The 15,000-nt window shown below is 42.6% G+C and overlaps 1 protein-coding gene across 1 annotated transcript in view; it reads left to right on the top strand.

The window, feature by feature from the left end:
- The window catches only part of LOC137977825 (brefeldin A-inhibited guanine nucleotide-exchange protein 1-like), a 47,385-nt gene extending 35,830 nt beyond the window's left edge, over positions 1–11,555 (top strand). The window contains exons 31-39 of the mRNA XM_068825166.1: positions 74–209; positions 680–936; positions 1,634–1,694; positions 2,416–2,571; positions 4,175–4,314; positions 5,036–5,219; positions 6,517–6,655; positions 7,302–7,419; positions 7,786–11,555. Coding sequence (XP_068681267.1) covers positions 74–209; positions 680–936; positions 1,634–1,694; positions 2,416–2,571; positions 4,175–4,314; positions 5,036–5,219; positions 6,517–6,655; positions 7,302–7,419; positions 7,786–7,935 — 1,341 coding nt within the window. The 3' untranslated portion in view covers positions 7,936–11,555. The remainder of the gene's footprint in view (positions 1–73; positions 210–679; positions 937–1,633; positions 1,695–2,415; positions 2,572–4,174; positions 4,315–5,035; positions 5,220–6,516; positions 6,656–7,301; positions 7,420–7,785) is intronic.
- The last annotated feature ends 3,445 nt before the right edge of the window (positions 11,556–15,000 follow it).

Raw genomic sequence — 15,000 nt, 5'->3', positions numbered from 1 at the left:
CGAGAATTTTAGAAAGGCTCCACGGCAGTTTCTAAACTGACCATTACAACTTCTTCCTAAATTATTTCTGCAGAAGTCAGAATGGATGACAACCACATGTAACCACGCCCTATACGCCGTTGTCGACGTGTTCACACAGTATTTTGAAGTTCTGTCTGATGTGCTTCTGGAGGACATGTTTTCACATTTGCTGTGGTGTGTCCAACAAGGTACAGTCCTCAGTTCATTAGCAAGGGAAAACGTAGAAGGCGTTGATGGGAAGCCAAGGTCAAAGGCAGCAATCAATAAGCATCGGGAAGTCTTGTAAAGTCGAGTGTGCGGAAAATGGATGCAATAAGTGGCCGGTTTCCCGAGGGCGGTCGTACAATACAAAATTATAGACAAAGGGGCAATACTAAAAGCTGCTTTTCTGGGTGGATACTTGAAGGATAGTAACGATTGTCGAAAGAACAGTTTTAAAGAGGAGATTTGTTCTTGATAACTCGTGCACCGCAAGAAAAGTGGAACGGAGGTCCCCAGTCTCAGCACTTTCTCCAAAAACCGACAGATGCTCGGCACATTACGAAATTTTCAGGTTATAGAACTGAACTAGGATTACTTTCGATTGAAAACCGCTCTCTATACGCTTGTAGGTCTCATACGGCTTAGTAGTCTTTTTGTCTTTCATTTTTGCCGCCAGATAACGAGCAGCTTGCGAGGTCTGGTACCAACTGCCTGGAAAACCTTGTGGTTTCTAATGGATCCCAGTTCTCCCCTGAAATGTGGCAGAGGGCGTGTCGGTGCATCAAAGACATATTCACTTCCACTGTACCAAGCGAGCTACTGACATGGAGACCAGACGTTGAAAGCTCAGGGACACCCACTCCTCAATCGACACCCACGCACACCCCAGGTAGTCCTGTGCGAAGTCCAGAGCGTCAGCCTTCCTTCGACAGTGTAAGTCTGCTTTTCCGAAAGATCGTAATTAAACATATGCAAGAGAGGATCTCAAGGGCGAGTTCTTCTGGAATTTTCAGCTTTTATCTGGATACCGGTATATTCTGAAAGTGGGCATTTCATTTAAAAATCAAGCAATTATCAGTGACGCGAACATTTTCGGGAAAAAGTCTTTGTTTCAGGAATTGAACCCGTATCAACATTAGAATATTGGTTTGGAAATTGCAGCATCGAGCGATAGGAGGCTCGTTGGAACTTGACGATTAAGATATGTTTGGATGACAACTTTCTTGCCTTTAGTTACTCGGAATGCAGTACGACCTCGGATTGAATATCTTTTTTTGTACCTCAGTGCCGGGTCAAAGTGTGTTCTTAACGACCTATGTTTTCCACTTTAATGTTTCACCCGAGCGCGTTGGTCTATATCTCTAAATTAAGAACTGAGAAGTGTGATCAGAAAAATGTTTGATATTCTACATTTCTTGACAAAATAATCGATCACCGGGCAGTCATACGATGAAGTAATGCCTTACGCAAACTGTTCTGTACAATTGGCTTAAAGACTCGGCAAATTATTTGATTTTGGACAAAACGCACTTGAACTTATTCCCGTATTTCAATCGTCACCATTTGATTACCCATACTAATTGATTGCAACTTTCCTGAGCTTGTTGTTGCGTAACATTTCTTTTCACAGAAATCTGTAGATATAGACGTCAGACCAGAACACGACATTGTCCCTCGTCTAGAAGAAGAAGGTTAGCACAAAATCCTATCCTTTACGCGGTGACTTTACACTTTTCCGTGTAAAACCAAGCTACTGTACACATGCATAAAGGGGTTTAATTTGTAAAGAAACTTTGGTGCTGCGTCGGTCGGGTTCAAGTGAAACACAAAGATGGGTTTTTTCGCAACTTGGTTGATATGGTAAATTGACCACCGTGGAGAAATGTGAAAACTCGCGTTTCGAGCCTTTGCTTAGCCCTCGTACCTCGTCTGTTGTTATCAGTTCATTCCGTTTTGCGTTTTTTAGGTGTTCGTTAAAATTAATAGCGGAGCTCCGCAAAGGCGCGCGCGCGGAGCACCATTGGTAAGAAAATATGGCAACCCGTCTGTGCGAGAAAATTTGGTTTTAGGACCGTAAGACCTTGCGTACGTCCACCCCGCCATGTATGCCAATGTGAAACTGTGCTACAACCCACGTTTCTTGATACTGGACATCCATGTTATGGTTGACACCTGTCAAAACAAGGTATCCGGTGACCGATATCACGTGACCATATCACGGGCTCAAGCTCCTCGAGGTCAGCTGGTTTTTTTTTTTTTTAAGTTGACCGCTGATCAGGTACTGGTTTTTCGATTGGATCGCAAGCTTAAGCCAGGTTAATGTTTTGTAAGAATAAATAACACGGGAGCTCCTCTTTTAGGCTTGGCTAAATCTATATATTATTCTTTTTGGAATGTTTAATTAACTTACAGATGCCGATGAGTGGGCAACTGAGGCTTACATCAGAGAACAGAAGAAAACCGAAACCGCTGAAGATGCTCTGGAGGTTCAAGAAAAAGAACCTCCCAATCGGAACATATTACCACCGACAGTTAGACCAGATCCGACAGAAGGCCTACCTCACCACTGTGAGTAAAGGTGTTCTTGTCTTGACAAAGTTGACCGGGAGTCGCGTTTTCTAGGTTCAAAAACCAGCTTGGAGAGACTTATTTATCGGTAATCACTCGGGCCTTCTCCGTTAAAATCTGAGTGCTCCTGTGGAAAAGCAGCGGGAGCTGGAGTATTTTTGGATCATGTGGCAATCAATGATTGTGCGTTTTTCATTTTGATACATTCCTTTGCCGTTCTCGTCTTGACAACAGGGAGCTTAAGCAACGACAACGGCGACGGCGACGAGAACGTCATCTCAAAATATAAATTCGCGTTGTTGTAATCGCTTCGTTATCCATAAAACCTCAAATTTAGCTATTTCACGTTGTAGTTTTGCTGACGACGGCAAAGAAATGGACAAAAGTGAAAAACACACGTGCAGGGCGTGCAAAGCTATTGTTTTTGCCTACTAAATATGCAAATTTTTGACGTTCTCGTTACCGTCGCCGTTGTCGTTGCTTAAGCTCCCTAGCGACGTGAAGCACCTGACGATGAATTTTAAATTTTCTCCCTTAATTAATGTCCACACTGTTCTTACCAATGTTATTCTTGGACTGGCACTTTCCAAGCCGAGCGACTTGGAGTAATCGCAAAAGTATTACAGTAACGGAAAATAACATTTTTAGACGACGTTCTCGTAGCCGGAACCGTCGTCCGTGCTTACGAAAGGACGGCGACGCCAAGGAGAACGTTGTCTAGAAATATTATTCCCGTTATTGTAATAACTTCGTGATAACTCCAAGTCGTTCGGAATGAAAAGTGTTCATCAACATTGCGGGAATAAAATTGGCATGAACGGTATGATTGATTGGGAAGAAAACTAAAAATATTTCGTCAGGTTTTCACGTCCTCTTCACAACTTCAAATTTAGTCAATTCACGTCGTTATCAGGACTCGGACGGCAAAGAAATGTACCAAAAATGCAAAACGCACGTGCAGGGCGTGCAGAGCCTTTGTTTTTGTTCATTTATTGAAGCCCATTATTTTGTGGCGTTCTCGTAGCCGTCGTCGTCGTCGTCCTATCGTAAGGTCCCTTATAGAGAGCTTACGAAACGACGACGCCGACGGCAACGACGACGCTACAAAACAATAGGTTTAATGAGCAAAAACAATGGCTCTGCACGCCCTGCACGTGCGTTGTGCATTTTTGGTACATTTCTTTGCCGTCATCTCCTAAATGACGACGTGAAATGACCAAATTCAAGGTTCTGTGGAGGACGTTAGCACAAGACGATGAATTTTCAGTTCTCTCTCTACGCTTCGAACCCACTCATACAAGTTTAATTCCTCGATAGTTACTACACATTTTTAACGCGAACTCGTATTTTTAAATGAAGTCCTCGTAGCTGTCGTCGTCTTCGTTTCGTAAGCTCCCTAATTTTATTCTTGGAACGTGGACACACATTTTCCATGCCGAGCAACTTGGAGTAATCGCAAAATTATTAAAATATCTGGAAATAATATTTTTAGACAACGTTCCCAAATCTTAAACTCCCAATAAATTTAACCGTCGCCCCTATATCCTAAGCCAAATGAACTCGGCTGATTCGTACTGATTGGCGTAACATTGCCTCTTTTCAGATGACACGCCGGAAGAGTTATTTACGTCGTTGTTGATTCGCTGTGTTGTCCAACTGGAGCTCATTCAGACCATTGATAACGTGGTGTTCTTTCCTGCTACTAGTAGGCGTGAAGATGCCGAAAATCTGGCCTCTGCTAAGGTATGACAGAAAATGAGAAGCTTGAAGTTAATCAATCCCACCTGAGATTTAAAAAATAACGTGTAAACTTTGGATGTTGTTTAACGGCGGACAAAACTCTCTTCATTCTGAGAGTTTTGAGAAGACTGACGCTCTCCAGATTGTTACCCTGTGCGCCTGTAGAACGGGCGACAGTAATTTAGCGATTCATTTGATTTAGTATCAATTCGCTTAGTGATTAGCTTAGCGTCATACTCTCAGCCAACCAGGGGTAACATGTCGTCGGCTTGCCCACGCGCGTTTTCCCGCCCTTAACGACGGCTTCGTATATTTGCTTTGCGTGATCAGCGATTGGCTCATTTGATTATCCTCATCCGTTGTGATTGGCCGAATTACGTATACACCACCCAATGGCCATTGCTCAATATTTCAGTATTCAGGCAACCTCAAGGAGGTTCAAGTTGCATAAACCTCGTGGTTCCTTTGGGTTTTCTCTTCATTATCTTTGCACATAGGTACAACGAGCCCTTCAATAGTAGATGGTGTTGTCAACGGCCAGGCTTTTGAAAACGGTGCAGGAGATTAACATCACGCCAGTCTCGAGTTCATGGACACTATATACCCTTCTAGCGCTTTTTTTTTTTTTTCCAATTTTATTTTCGAAGCTGTTAATGCTGAGTACTAGAATACCATGGTTTTTTTTTTTCATTAACTGAATTTAATTCCCTTTTTGTTGTTATAGTCTGGAGAGCTGTCTACAGCCCGCTTGGACAGTTCATTAAACGAGAGTACCCTTTCCACTGGAATGTACCCGTTTCTCAGTTCCTCTCAGTTGCTTTTGTTTGTCGACTGTTTGGAGGAGTCGCACAAGTTCGCCAAGTCTTTCAACGCCAACAACGAGCAAAGAACGTTTCTGATGAAAGCTGGTAAGTTGGGAGGGACGCATTCTTCTTTGTGCTGCAAGCGCATGTTGTTTGAAGAACGGTTAGCGTTGCACATTATGTAAATATTTGGTAACTCAGTTATTCGGGAGATTTAGCGTCGCCTTTTAGCCTTGTTTTCACTAGCCACGCATGCGAAATCGTAGACCTTTAACTCTATAGGGAGTTTAAGAAACGACGACGGCTACGGCATCGACAACTCCAAAAAGCAGTAATATTATTGGGTGAAAGAACAAAAAAGATCGTGCTGCTCGTGTGGCACCCATTTTTGTATATTTCTCTTCCCTACTCGTCAACACTACTACGTGAAATGACCAACTTTATGGTTTTGACAACAACGTGGACAAACTACATTGTTATACCTCCCAACTCAAATACGTTTTCTGATTGGAGGAGAACGTGTCACGTGTCATTGGTCAAAACTTCATGACGCCCTAGGGTAACAACAACTTGAACTTTCGACTCACACGTGATCAGGTCGTGCACCTTTGAAACGGCGGCAAATCTGTACGCCAGCCGACGTCAAGCAAATAATTTTTATCTGTGTATTGTTCTATTTTGAGTTGGGAGGTATAACAAGACACTTAATGACTGGCCCCTCGGGAAACAGTGAGTTTTGTTTCCCCTCGACCTCAATGTTTCCCTCGGCTTCGCCTCGGGGAACATTGAGGGTCTCGGGGAAACAGAACTCACCGTTTCCCTTGGGGCCAGTCATTAAGTGCTTAGTGAATCTTTCGGTCTCACTCTTTACTTCAAATCCGTCCGTACTGATCCTGTTATAGGACACTTCGCCCATATTGTGAAATATAAACAAAATGGAATAATCTTGAAATACTTAGAATAGCTAAAACTTATATTTTGAAGTGGCGTTTTCGTCGCCGTAGCCGTCGTGGTTTCTTAAACTCCCTTCTTTTGTTTTGCAGACGACGGCAAAGAAATGGACAAAAGTGAAAAACGCATGTGCAGGGCGTGCAAAGCTATTGTTTTTGCCCGCTAAATATGCAAATGCTGACGTTCTCGTTGCCGTCGCCGTTGTCGTTGCTTAAGCTGCCAAATCTTTTGTCCGGGCGAAAATGGGACGAGCCAAAAAAAGAGGGGGAAGGCGAAGGGGTAGCGCTTCTCCTCCCCTCTCTTTTTTTCTCGCCCCACTTTTCGCGCAGCCAGAGCATCGAAAATCTTGCATGTTCCCTGCAACGCAGGATACCATGGGCAAGACATCAGTCACTAAACTTGCCGAGCTTTATACTCCTTTCATGCTTTTTTTGTTGCTATTTGGTGGTAGGTTTTAAGGGAAAGTCCAAGCCAAACTTATTAAAACAAGAGACCTCGAGTTTGGCCTGCATGCTGCGTATTTTGTTCAAAATGTATTCAGACGAAGAAAGGAAGGAATCGTGGCCGGATATTGAGCAACGATCTTTGAGGTATGAAGTGAAACGAAAGCTGAACAACGTTTAGGGTTTGTTTGATAATTATTTCGTTGGGTACAGCACAGGTAACCCAGACATAATGTTTGATTTTCACCGTATTTATCAAAAGAGCGACGATCAAAGGTTCATACAAAGCCGTTCAATTTTAGCTTCATATTTACGATCTAGAAAAGTATATTTTAAAAATATAGCCCGCCTCCCTCAAGTGCAGAATGTCTTTGATAGTTCTGGCGGGTTTAAATGGTGTTTGGTCGAGTTTCATCTTCACTGATTGACTATAATATAGAAGAAAAGGAGCTACTTTCACGCGAAGAGCGATAAATTCCCACAGAATCGATGGTATCCGCACAATTTTCGATCAGCTGAACCATTTATGACAATGTTAACTCTGTTCTGCTCGCAGGCCCTCAAAACCCAACTTAATTCCATCGACATTTGTTAGCATATTAATCAGTACAGCCTATTCACCTGCATAATCGCCAGCCTTATTGTTTAGCCGGGAAAAAACTCTTGCACAATTCTCGAAGGACTTTTTTGAGACCAGCGTGCAGCCGTTTCTTTGTTTTGTGACTCTAACGTAACCCCTGTGACGTCACGAGCACACGCTCTGTTGGTTTTCTAACTATTCGTTTCTTCACAGAATATGCACAGATGCATTGAGTTATTTCCTTTCGCTGGAATCCTCCAGTCACCGTGATGCTTGGACGTCTCTTCTATTGCTTCTCCTGAACAGACTCCTAAAGCTTGATGAGGATAGGGTAAGATCTCGTGAACTTTACGCAAATTGCTGATTGGCCCGGAGATCTGAAAGTATGATTCTGGACAATTTCACCTCTCATATAGTTTAGTGAGTTGTTCGGCACTGCTGAAGTCGTTTCGTTGGAAAAATGAACTTTCAGCCCTGGATATAAACCTCTCTCGCATCCTTTAAGTTCTAGCAGTTTCTCTTGGGTGGGAGTGAGTGTGGGGGAGGGGGAGGGGGGGACCGTCGACGTACGTGATTTGCAACTGATTGAACAGTGTGGGGTGGGGAGTGTAAGAGTTTGTGTCAGCCATTTCATGCGCGAACCGTAGGTTTCTCTTTGCTCGTTAACTGATTTTTTTTCCTCCTGTTGAATCCACAGTTCAAGACCCATATATCCCACTATCACCATGCTCTGTGTAACATGTTACTGGTGGATTATAAACTGGAACTTCGGTCAGTTCTCAGACGAGTGTTTCTAAGAGTAGGATCAACATTCTCTATCTGCGCCACCAACCCCGAGTCCAGCTGACGACGTTTGCGAATTTAACTCACCAGTAGAATAAGAAACAAACTAGACGTGCACGCTTGGATTCGTAAAACATTCCTTACGTGTACTAGCGATAGAGCGCCACTTTATTGACTTACGTTGCACGTCTCACGAATTTTTAATTGATTATTAAAGTTAAGGACCGTTTAAACGGTTTCAACATGCATCTAATAGAACGATTTTCAATTGAGTGTCGAAAGTAATTAGTGAATTGCTTTGGTTTTGCATTACTTCACTCAGTGATTGGTTCAAATTTCTCGCGCCATTTTTTCAACCAATCAGAAGTGAAACCAAAACCAATCATGGCTCGCGCGTGCACATTTTCCCGCGTTTTCTGTCGGCTACGAGTAATTACTTCGAGTTTTGATTGGTTTAGAGGATTGTCGCCGTCCATTTTGATTGGCCAAAGTAATTACTTTGGTTTTGGTTTTTCGACACTCATTTGAAAACCGCTCTACTTTGTTGAACCAAATGTCAGGAGGGTTCGCTTCAACAGGTCGTTTAACATAGACCTAATCGGCTAAGGCTCTATTTACACGCTACCGGATGAGTTTTCTACCGAAAATTTTCTACCGAATTTTCTAAGAGAATGGCTAACGATAGTAGCTGAGTTACCACGCATCCCAGCAACCACACCTTTACCGTGCAAAAATTTAGACGGTCAAGGTGTTCACAGCGCGCTGGTTAAAATTTCATCCGTACCGGGGTTGAAGAACCCACGCATGCTCACATCAGGCTTTTAATCTTCGATCTGGACGAGACATTCAGGTTTCTTGTTCTTAGTTCCCCGCAATCAAAGTCTTTGCTCCATTGCTGAGACCGTTTAAACGTCTTCCGCACAATTATTGCCAACGAGTCAGGCCTTCTGAAGACAGAAGGCCTGGCGAGGCGGCAGCTTATAGAGCCGCGAGAAGATTTTTAGGCGGACGAAATCTCAGAAGCGCTTCAAATTTGAGTGTAATGTAGACCAAAAGCTGTAATGTAGACCAAAGCGATGAAATGTTGACCGTAGCGATAACCAATGAGAGTGCCGCACGAGTACGCCGCGTGATGTTTGCAGCCGCCAGATCACGCAAGCTTGGCTCGTTGGCACTTTAGCGACAGCTATAACTAGTAGTATTCTTCTGATTCTGTTCGCAATGGCAAGAATAACGGAGTAAACAAAACATGGTTTTCTCGGAGTACACAGGATATGTGGCCTTATGCGATCTTTTTAGCGCCAAAATTGTTCGCTGTTCACCGTCTGGCTGCTTTTCAGCTGTAAATTGTGGATGGAGTAACAGCCCAAATTGTCAGACTTGCGTACGGCAGATGCGATGGTTCTTGATTAAATTTTATTAAAAGAAGAACCTCAAGAAGATCTTATAGTAGAAACAATATTTTTGTCTTTGTGTTAATCATCCTCACTCGCCTCGCTTTGGAGCAAAAGTTCTTTTTAATTTTGTTCGTGCTAACGAGGCTAGTGAGGGTGATTAGCATAAAGACAAAAGAATAATTACTTAGCCTCCATTTGTGAATACGGTCAGTATATATGGTTTTCAACAGACGTCACAGCAGACATGTTGGTGCACAGAACAATACAGAAGAAGCTCTTTTGGGAATTTGACTCTATTATAATGCAAAACACGAGCGATAATTTGCCATTGTTTTGTGGCCGTTTCATCACGTGATTGAAAACCATCTATATTGCGTTAATCCTAAGAAAAACCTTAAATAACAATGACCACAATCAGGCTTTCTGAGCCCGCGAGAATGAGCACCCCCAGCAAACCATTGTTTTAACGAAAACCGCTGGTCAGCAACCTTGGTTCTGTCCCATTGCTGTCTAAGGTCTTCCTAATCCTAATCCAGAATTTGAATAACGTCACTATTATAAGTACATCTCGTTAGACGGCAATATGGAAGATATCTGTTTACGAACATTGCTTTTTTTTTGTTCAAATGTGCAAACTACAGGAACAAAAGACCCTTTGTTTCGACAGCCAATGAGGCTCTGGTTGGCACCATAATAGGGAGCTTACGAAACGAGGACGACGACGTATACGAGGACTTCATTTAAAAAAACGAGTTCGCGTTATTCATATCACTACGAAACTGTGTTATTTCGTTTCGCGTTAAAAATGTGTAGTAACTGTCGAGGAATTAAACTGGTATGAGTGAGTTGGAAGCGTAGAGAGAGAACTGAAATTTCATCGTCATGTGCTAACGTCCTCCACAGAACCTTGAATTTGGTCATTTCACGTCGTCATTTAGGAGATGACGGCAAAAAAAATTACCAAAATGTAAAACGCACATGCAGAGCGTGCAGAGCCATTGTTTTTACTCACTAAACATTTGTTTTGTAGCGTCGTCGTTGCCGTCGGCGTCGTCGTTTCGTAAGCTCCCTATTGACAATTGGTGACGTCAACGATATCTTCCCTATTGCGGGTGTTTCATAGACCACTTTCATAAATGGCGACCAACTTTACATTCTTTTGTATTTATGTTAATGAGACCTACTGCCCTCGTTTTAAAACAAATATTCTTTTGAAATTTGCTCGTCGTAGCGAGGTTAGTAGGGCTTATTAGCATTAAAACAAAAGAATAATGTATTTGGCCACCATTATGAAAGAGGTCTATACGGTACCATGACAATATTATTATTGCCGTTAAATGAAAGAGTTGTCTTGGTTTGAACTACTTTCCTTTTACTTGGGCTTTTGTTTTTTCCCTCTGTTGGTAGCAACGGAATAAGTATAAGGTTAAAGCACTGCAGTGGAAGCCCACGTCTCCAGACCACCTCCGAAACAACAACGATTGTGTGTGTCGTGTTTTACTGGTTGTTGGGCGATCTCTTGAGCGTCGTTGTTTGCAGCTGTTGTTTAAGAAAACACACGGTTTGGCCTGATATTGTCAATTCTTTTGGTTCATAGATTAGTGGAAAAGCAGTCACTCGGTAAGATCGAACGTAACGGAGCTTCCCAGCCCGCGTGGAAGGCAACTCCTTCTAAACCTAGATAAACGCTGAGACCGCTGATCTGATCGCTGCAATCTGGCTTTCGTCGATGTAGAGTTCGTGATGTGTTCGTTTTCGCGCTTCCGTGCCCACCATATTTATTTCCCTCGACTTCTGATTATTATTATTTTTTTTTTTTTTGTGATTATTGGAGTTGGACCAAAGGAATGAGTTCTGTTTTGGTTTTTAAGGACACTAAGTGCATAATGTTCTGTTATTACTTTTGTTTGTAATGATGACTAGAATGAGTTAAAATTGTTTTGATAAATTATGCTAGTTGCTTTTATATTCTGTTAACTTTCCTCAATTTTTTGTTAAAAATTAAGCGAGGGTAGTGAAGCAACCGGAAGAAATGAAACATTCGCCGTCATTGAACCTCGATCCTTCTTCCATCCATGCTCACAAATAGTTTTTCTTAGAGTTAATGTCTTTTTTTTTGGCGGTCAAATCACTCCTCAGGACCATGCACCGTCTTAATTTGTTAAGTCTCCTCTTATTAACGGTCAGAAGTAATAATTGGACAAGTAAATAATAGTTTCTAAAGGAAGTGGAACGAATAATTGGAAGACGAAAGTTTCGTAATAAACACAATTTCTTGATGTGTCAACGTGTGGTTATCTGTCGTTTCCAATCGTGTCCTTGTGCGAATACCTACCTCATTGCCAGTCCTCCTTGTTGAGACCTCTGAAGAGAACCCCAGGTAGACTCATGAGATGAGCAGCCTCGTTCCATAGTCTTCCACGCAGAAGTTCTTGGGGCTTCGTTACGCGTTCCTCCCCCACGAATGTCTACTGAAACGAAAAACCACTTCCCTTCAACGGCTGTTTGCCCACTATTAAAAGAAACAGCAATCAGCATTGACGAATTGTGTTGTGCATAGCCAATAACATGTTTACCCAAAACTGGAGAACGGTCTCTGACTGGTCCGTAATCCACGAACGGAAGTGGTTTCAGCAGGAGAAGCACACTAGGCCATTTTCAGGAGACGTTAGTGGGGGAGGAACGCGTGAAGAAGCCCTAAGAACGTCTGCTTAGGAGGCTACCTCGTTCCAAAGCCTTGACTCCTTATATCAATGAGCTGTTGAGTACGTCTGACACTCACAGCTAGAGCTTTCGACTTACTCAACGCAAAGTCAGAAGTGTTGGCTTGCTTTTCACGATCCCGTCGCTTCACTGTTCCCCATGCAGTTCAGAAATTTAAGAAAGACGAGTGTGTGGCATTGTGGGACTGTTTAGCTGGTCAGAAAGGACCATTTCGCGTAGCCTGCCAGCGGGCTCAACTGTGGGTTTACTCGAAAAAGTTCTTTTCGCGTTCTGGCGCCATTGAAATCCTCGAAACGTATTTTTACGAATCAACCCAAAGTAGAGATATCTAGCAGGCTACCCTTCACCTTATCAGATTACATCCTTTTGGATGGTTCCGGACTAACAAAGAAATCCCATAACAGTCAGTTAATAAGAAATGAATTCGTTTTACAAGCTTTGTTGAACAATTCGTCTAAATCTGATGTATTGCCACTTCAGTGTTTTGGGATCAGCACTATTTCCATCCCCATTTCAACAGCAGGTCCGGTCAAGAGTTTATCAAAGCTGAAGCAACTCTTAACTTGCACTCATTACGCCCTCTGTCTAAAATCGTAGATTTTGGTCTGAGATAGGGCAAGGATTTCAGGAGGCGGGCTGCACACCCCCATTCAATTTTTCTGAGAGTACCCCCCCCCCCCCTTCCCCCACCTCCCCTTAGGGCACCACCCTTTCGAGGACAGGAAGGCCTGTTGCGTCGGGGACATGGTATCTGATGGATAGCGAGAGGTTGTTACTCCAGCTGGAATAAGGGAGCTTGGGTTTCATCGTCATGGTACGACGCTCTGGCAAAGTGTCCAGAAGGGTGTTACTAAAACTAACATTTAAGACCTAAGACCCGCGGAGTCTTAGTTTTCGTAGTACGGAAACTGAGACTAGGGTCTTAGCTTTCGTATTACGAAAGGTACTACTAAGACCCTAGTCTTGGTTTTCGTACTACGAAAGCTAAGACCCCTTGTAAACAACGGAAATTACGGGAATGAAACCTGGGAAAACTTACTTCGAGTCAGAGATTTGGAAGCTGGATGTTGTCTCCATAAATAGTTTAATTTAAACAGACACAACCAGGGGCGTAGCGTGAGATTTTAAAGGTGTACGCACACGAGGAATGGTTCGAGTGCCGAAGGCGCTGTAATCTTTCATCATTCACCTTTCCTTCAAAAATAACCGGCAACTAGGGACTGGTGATGAAACTGACGGTTTCCTATAGAACCCAGGCTCTCTCTCTTCTCCTCCCTTGTCGTCGAGGTTGGCAGGAAAGATGGTTTTCTCAATGACGTCATCAAATCAAAATCAAAGTCCAGAGGTGTTTTCAACTTTTATCTATAGGAGGTTAAAGAAGACCTAAAAATTGATCTCTTTTCAAGAATCCAGTTCCATGACGTCTTTCGTTTCGAAATAACTGGAGCATTTTGAATTTCCGAATTGTCACCTTGCGTGACACCATGATACAAAGCTATTTGGTTAAAAAATAAAGTCTATCCCTGTGAATCTCAGCATGCAGTTTGAGCGTTTCAATTACATTAGGAGACGTGTTCATACGCATTTTATCTCGTGAGCAAAACGTAAGCGTTTTCATATTAAAGTAAACTCCAGAAATGTTCTTTTTATTGCTGATTTCTGGGCGCCATATTGGTGCGCTCCATACAAAACTCTGTTACCTTGCGTAAAATGATTCGACAAATAACTCAGAAACAATGCAGCGCACCAACCTCAGAAATAGAGAGGACACTTTTCCCAGTCTGCATCAAACTATGTCTCACCTATGTCTCGAGAAGACCAGGCACCCACGGTTTCTTACGTTAAGTTTATGCCTGTACAATCAACTCAAATGCCAATTCCTAGTAAAAACCATCATGTTAATTTTTCTGGTAGGCTAGGTATCGGCAAGCCAGAACATTTACGCATGCGCGGACGGAACGTTTGAACAAGAGAGAAAAACGCAGTACCTCCAGACATAGCACTGGAGCGTCGTACCAAACGAGTCATCCCGGGATTTCGGCCCGTGCGACCGCTTTTGGACGCAGTTGGCCCTTTGCTGCTTTCTGCTACCGACCTTGCCTCCCGGTACGGCATTGAGGGAGAGATATGTCGGCCCCTAAACCATATGAGACAAATCCCACGCCTACTCACAGCTCCAAACCGCCCTTGTCAATTTAACGTAAGAATTCGATGGCTTATATATTCAAGGAAAAGTCATTTTATCTGCCATATGGTAAGCACTGAAGTCGCAGATTACAAAGTGTGCGCACCACGCCCTGGTAAAGGTAACATACATACATGCATGCTTGCATAAACTTTATTTCATCTCGAATTTCAGAATAACTACAAGAGCTAATATCTTCGAGACATTACATTTACAGCTAAAATACATAGCACATACAGATACCAACCAAATACATAATATTTAAAGATATATTAATTAAAGCCGCTGTACAAAGTGCGGCCCTGGATTCTCTTTTGAAACCAGTAAACTCAGTGGTACGGATAAAATCAGGTAGCGCATTCCGCAACTTAGCTGATACGTAAGAAAAAAGAACTAAGACCATAACTGGTTGTTCTAGGTTACAGAGGGACAGAATGTAATTTCCGCGAAGATCATGCATAAGAAGAGGACGGGAGAGAAAACGTATTTTTCATATAAGCAGGAAGACCCTTTTCTTTTTTTAACATACTTTTATAAAGTAATATGAGGACATTTTGAATGCGCTTATTGCATAGAGATGTAGAGTTTGACTTTCGTAGTAAGAGGACAGGTAATCTGCAAATATAAATATCGTTATTCTCTTATTTACATTATTTTACTGTTTCTTTGACACGAGAATTACACCGAAATGAAAGCACAACTTTGGCGCGAATTTCCTATCATAGAAACTTGTTCAGAAATCCAAAATCTACGTTAACAGCACACACCAGGCCTACTTCTGAATATCTGGCTACAAATTTTTTCCTCTGGCCGCGCTTCAGCC

The sequence above is a fragment of the Montipora foliosa genome, chromosome 11, assembly GCF_036669935.1.
Source record: "Montipora foliosa isolate CH-2021 chromosome 11, ASM3666993v2, whole genome shotgun sequence".
Classification (NCBI taxonomy): domain Eukaryota; kingdom Metazoa; phylum Cnidaria; class Anthozoa; order Scleractinia; family Acroporidae; genus Montipora; species Montipora foliosa.
The sequence above is the reverse complement of the archived record's forward strand: the minus strand, read 5'-3'. Positions and strand labels throughout refer to the sequence as shown.